General features: G+C 39.3%; 1 protein-coding gene across 1 annotated transcript; it reads left to right on the top strand.

The window, feature by feature from the left end:
* Positions 1–216: 216 nt before the first annotated feature.
* LOC148810911 (uncharacterized) lies at positions 217–3,935 on the top strand. Its single transcript, XM_088908838.1, has 12 exons — positions 217–251; positions 423–707; positions 811–909; positions 1,152–1,299; positions 1,389–1,690; positions 1,794–2,001; positions 2,103–2,234; positions 2,348–2,478; positions 2,569–2,775; positions 2,863–2,919; positions 3,009–3,214; positions 3,310–3,935. The coding sequence occupies exons 1-12, from the start codon at positions 217–219 to the stop codon at positions 3,933–3,935; spliced, it is 2,436 nt and encodes an 811-aa protein (XP_088764964.1).
* The last annotated feature ends 1,604 nt before the right edge of the window (positions 3,936–5,539 follow it).

Here is a 5,539-nt window from a genome sequence, read left to right as displayed (position 1 = left end):
ATGAGCAGTTTCTCATTGCAGTGGATTTTCAGGGCCAATTCATCTTCCATCTTATACTGAATATGAAAGGTAGTTGTTTCTATATGGACTCAGTCTTTGGAATTTGTATATATATATATTTCAGTGATCCCTCAGCCATTCCTTCTGTATTGTAATTCAATTTCTCTTTTAAAATTCCTTCCCCACTTCTAGGACCTGCAGTTGCTGAACTCCACAATGGCTCCTATTGGAAAGTCTGTGACTGAGACCAAGTAAGTGTTCACTTTTTTATGAAACCATTATTTATTTTGGAGCAATGACCAATTCTTATATAAATACAATGAAATCATTATGCTCAAACTATGAGAGAGAAAATTAAGGATAATTTAAGAAATCAGTCTTAGCTTGTTTCTATACACAGATGGTATAATTTATTTTCAAAGGAAACCCGCGAGGATTCCCCTGGTGTGCAAGATGTGCCTGAATACTTTTGATCAGCTTCCTGCTCACTTGAAGAGGGCGTGTATGAAGCACGCCACGGCAGAAGAGATCAGGATGGCCTCTCAACAGGCGAGGGAGGACATGATGAATCACCTGAAGAACGGGGTCATCGTGGATTACCACAGAATAGAAATTGTGTCTGGTGAGGCAAACAGGATAGCGGTTGTAAGACTGCTAGAGTCCTCGGGCCTTTTTGTACGTGGGAAGCCTGAAGACACATTGGCACGGTGAGATATTTTTAATATGTAAGGCTTCTGTAGTTTCTTTTTGAAATCATTGTTACAACATATTATGTAAAAGCATGTTGAAAAGAATCTACCTGCATTCCAGCGGCCCTGAGCAAGAGGCCACTGTCCAGGAGGAAGAGATGCCAGAGGCTGCTCCAGAAACTGAAGCAGAAGCGGAGGAGGAAGGGGAAGATGGGGAACAGTAAGACTCTCTGCTCAATAGGGTTTCTAGTGCTTTATTTTTTATTTGCACGTTGTATGTATAAAATTAGATTTTGTTTCACAGAGGCAAGAAAAAATGTAGCCTTAATTGGGATGTCAGTGAATTGGTAGATATACACATTCACACAGGGCCACATCTAAAGCCATTTTCTCCCAGAAGCCAACTAAGAAAACGGAAACACTTATAATACATGTAATTGTCCATGTGTCTTATATCTACAGGGTGTCAGTTAAAGGTAATCTAAAAGCTCTCCGAAAAAGAGTTGCCCTGGCTGGACTTTACAGAAAACACTCTCTTGATTCTCCTCTCCTGGCTGGCTTTAAACAATACCTTATCCAGGGCCTGGGAATGGTAAACTGCTCCAAGGAGGTAGGTATTTGGTACATGGTTTTACTCGGCTTAAACTTCACAGGATGTTGGTCATAAAAATAATGACTTTCTCTATATATGTTTTTCAGGTTGAAAATGTCTCCAGGTTCCTGTTTTTTATGGATCCATCAGATGTTTCCTTAAGTTTTCTGAAGGACATTTCCAAAATGCAGACATTTGTTTCCCAGTTGAAGATGACTGGGTTGTCTCACCAGACCATTGCAGGTTATATCATTAATATCAGCAGATTCCTGCTCTTCATCCGAAAAAACACTAACCTGCAAGTGGAGGATCCCAGTCTAGCTAAGAGTTTAATAGACTTCCAGAGCAATCTAAAGGATATAAAAAAGAGAAACAACAAGAGTGTCAGACAGGAAATAACCAGAAAGAGGTACTTTACTTATTAAATGTTGGTTCAACTTGTACTTGCTTTTCTATTCAAACACATGAATTTTGCCTTTTGGAGGCTGATAGTATTGTTCTCTCTCCCCCAGACTAACACAGCTGCAGAGTCCTCCACCTAAACTAAGCGATTGCTTGAAGGTGTTGAGTGTTGCAAAGAAAGATGTGCAGCGGATACTGGGCAAGACACACGCCTCTGCAGACATCACCACAAGTGAACGGATTGTTGTGATGCTTTACCTGCAGGCCATTCTCCAGCTGAAGCACCTTCAGCGCCCAGGGGTGGTAAAGAATATGACAGTAAGCATCCCTTCATACAACCAAGAATTTTGATTATAGATGTTCTTTTCGAGAAATTGTTTTTAATTAATATTTGTACTAAAAAAATCTTCTGAATTCAGGTCCTGGATTGGATACGGCGAAAAATTGTTGTGAATAAAAGTGGGCAAAACAGGGTAATAATCTCTGTCAAAGAGCGCATGGCTGCAACTCAGCGACTAGCTTCCTTTGCACTAAATGAAGAAGAGGAAAAGGTGAGTTGAAGGTTATATTTTGATATTTCATTGCTAAAAACTGTCTTTAGCATTCAATGGTATGTGAAGAATACTGCATTTAAACTGCATTTTTATTTTTTTTATTTTCTCAGATGTTTCACTGCTACTTCATTAACTTACGCTGTGATGCAAACTGCAGGATGGAAATAGAACATTTTTTTGTGTATGCAGGAGGAGAACCAGTTCACAATCCTACCTATGATCTGCGAAGACTGCATGAGAAGTAAATTGAATTATATAATTATTTTGATGTATTTTCTTTTTACTTTTCTGTGGCTTGAAAACAACTATTTTATATATGTTTGTTTTGCAGGTACCACCTACCACTGATTACTTGCTATGTTGCAAGAAGGGCATTTGAAATGGAAATAAAGAAGCTACCTATTGATCAGAAAACTGTCCTGAATGATTATTTAGGTGTTTCAAATGGAACTGTTGAAAACCTAGCCAGAAGGCTGACAGATGAGGACATGTGCTCAGCCAGCGAACTAATTCATGGCATTGTAGAAGCAGGATCTCTGTAAGTGTCACAGTGATATCCAAATTCAGTATTTGAAAGTCAATATTTAGGATAAACATAAATTTCTCATATTTTTTTAAACTTCAGTTCATCATCAGGAGAGCAATCTTCAGGCTATGGACAAGAACGTACAGCTGCTATACGGTAAGTTTTAATTCAATATCCCTCTTTCAGTTACCTTTTAGCCACTCTGTCTTAGATCTGAGATATTTAAGTTTTCTTTTTATAAATAGGTCCACTGTGGCAGCTGCTGCATATAGATGCCCAAAGATGGATGATGCTGCAGCCTTCCAGAAGCTGATACAGATTTTTCCCGTGACATTAGATGGGCAGCCTCCTAGAAAGAAAGAGCGCCTGAGAGTGACCGGCATTCACGATCGCCACTGTTACAATAGATGGAGAGCTGAGCAGAGGAAAAGGAGGCAACAGAACATATTCGGTAAGAACAGGATTTCTTCCCTTTTTAAAGAGTAATATTTCAAGAGTCTATTACTGGATATATTCTTTGGGTGGATTTCTGATATCTCACTACAGATCAATACAATAGACGGTTACCAACAGAAAGCCAAGTGACCCATTATATAGAAAAAATGGGATGGTCAACCAATACACCAGCTGTGTCCGAGGTACTTCAGAACTGGAAGCCGCATGTAGAAGTCCAACCAAATGGCAAGGACATTGAAAATCTGGTAAAACTCCAAACCTGGAGAGGCCTGCACATCGTTGACGATCCTGTGAAAGGGAAGAAGGTTATAACTTCCAGGCGTTTCCAGAAGGGAGAGGTGGTATGTGATTACCATGGCAAGGTTATCACAAAGACAGCTGGAGAAGCCCTAATGGCACAGATGGCAGAAGGAGACATGGGATATCTATTCTTTTTTGATGGACCTAAACAAAAAATGTGCATTGATTCGCGTGAAGAACACTGCACCTGCCACCCGGATATGGACACAATTGGAAGGCGCATAAATCATTCAAACAAAAAAGCCAACCTCAGACCAATTAAAGAATCTTTTGTAATTGACGAAAAGACTGACATAACAATTCTGTTCTTGGCAAAAAGAGAGATTGTAGTGGGAGAAGAGCTCCTATATGATTACGGTGTCTCCAGGAAGTCGTTTAATGGAGAAGGACAATCTCTGGAGTGGTTGGACGAATGATCATAAAATAAAGCTTTTATCTCCTCTGCCTCTCCACGGCAGAGGAGATCAGGATGACCTCTCAACAGGCGAGGAAGGACATGATAAATCACCTGAAAAACGGGGTCATCGTGGATTACAACAGAATAGAGATCGTGTCTGGTGAGGCAAACAGGACAGTGGTTGTAAGACTGCTGGAGTCCTTGGGCCTTTTTGTACATGGGAAGCCTGAAGACACATTGGCACGGTGAGATATTTTTAATTTGTAAGGCTTCTGTAGTTTCTTTTTGAAATCATTGTTACAACATATTATGTAAAAGCATGTTGAAAAGAATCTACCTAATAAAATAAAATAAATATGCCAACCTGTATCACAATCACAAACCCCTACTCTTAAGGGCGCTCCAGCCCTTCCTGATTTGCCTCATTCCCCGCATCTGTTCCTTGTTCCTACCCTGTTTCAGTTCAACTTTAAAAGCCAGGCGCTCACTTCACTCGAGGCTCTGCACCTGATCTCCGCATCGTGTGAGCCCGGGTCCTGGTTGTGCCTGGCTCCGTTGTGTTTTTAGCTTCCTGCTCCTGTTCCTGTTCCATTTGTTACTGCTAAAAAATGCCACATGCTTTAAACAAAACAAAAAAAGATTTAAAGATGTGAACCATTTCTTAAATTTGTTGACACTATCTGAACAGCACAGCATTCCCAGAATGGACAATGGAGTTTTCAGCAGCATTAGACGGGCAGCCTCTTGGGAAGAGAGAAGGAATGAGACCGACTGGACTTCATTAATGACACCGTTCTTATTGAAAGAGAACAGAAAGATAAGTCTGGATAATAATTCTTACTCTGATTTTATTATTATTTTCTTTCATTATCTACAAAATAGATTTTTGATAAGCTTCTTTTGAAACTGCCCAACATTACCAAACAGAAGATTGTTTTGGCAGGACACCATTTGTGCATCAAAAGCACCGGAGAGGTGTATATGACAGCCTATTTTCTGCCACTGAAATACTAATTGCTTCATTTCAGTTCATCCTTAGGCGAGCAGAAGAAAAAGAAGTTTGATGGAATTGGATGGAATTCCTCTTGGGAAGAAAGATAACAGAGACTGACTGGACTTCAAGAACAGCACCTTTCTGATTCACAGCGAACAGAACACAAAAGATGAGTCTAGGGAACAATTGCTTTATTTTCTTAATTAAAATTTCTGAAATGTTTAAGGACAACAGCAATGAACATTGTTAATGAGTTAGAGGTTAGATAGACCTGTATTTCCAGTGGTTTGTCATTTCGACAATGTTTTAAAATTGAATTTCTATAAAGTGGACACCCTTGACATACACAAAATGAAACCATTTCATTTTCATTTTGGAGCTAAACTGCAGGAAACATTTTTTCAGTAAACTGTTAAAAGCATATTATGGTCTGAAAGCCAAGATATTATTTGTGACCACATTAATTAATTACTTTTTAAACTGTAAAGCAATAATCTGCCAACATGGCTAGTTTCTATCACTGAGCTGGGATTTCTAGTTACGACAGAGATCAGTTTCTTAAACAGAATAAAATTGTCTCCATCCTGGAAATTCAGTCACGAATTTGAATAGGGCTTATGGTATTTGAT

This window comes from Atractosteus spatula (genome assembly GCF_055471065.1).
Source record: "Atractosteus spatula isolate fAtrSpa1 chromosome 17 unlocalized genomic scaffold, fAtrSpa1.hap1 SUPER_17_unloc_3, whole genome shotgun sequence".
NCBI lineage: Eukaryota > Metazoa > Chordata > Actinopteri > Semionotiformes > Lepisosteidae > Atractosteus > Atractosteus spatula.
This window is presented reverse-complemented; position numbering and strand designations above follow the sequence as displayed.

Coding starts and splice junctions, on each gene's coding strand:
- LOC148810911 (XM_088908838.1), top strand. CDS start 217: ATGGCTCCTATTGGAAAGTCTGTGACTGAGACCAA. Junction 2,479..2,568: donor CTGCGAAGACTGCATGAGAA/GTAAATTGAATT, acceptor TTTGTTTTGCAG/GTACCACCTACCACTGATTA. Junction 2,920..3,008: donor GAACGTACAGCTGCTATACG/GTAAGTTTTAAT, acceptor TTTTATAAATAG/GTCCACTGTGGCAGCTGCTG.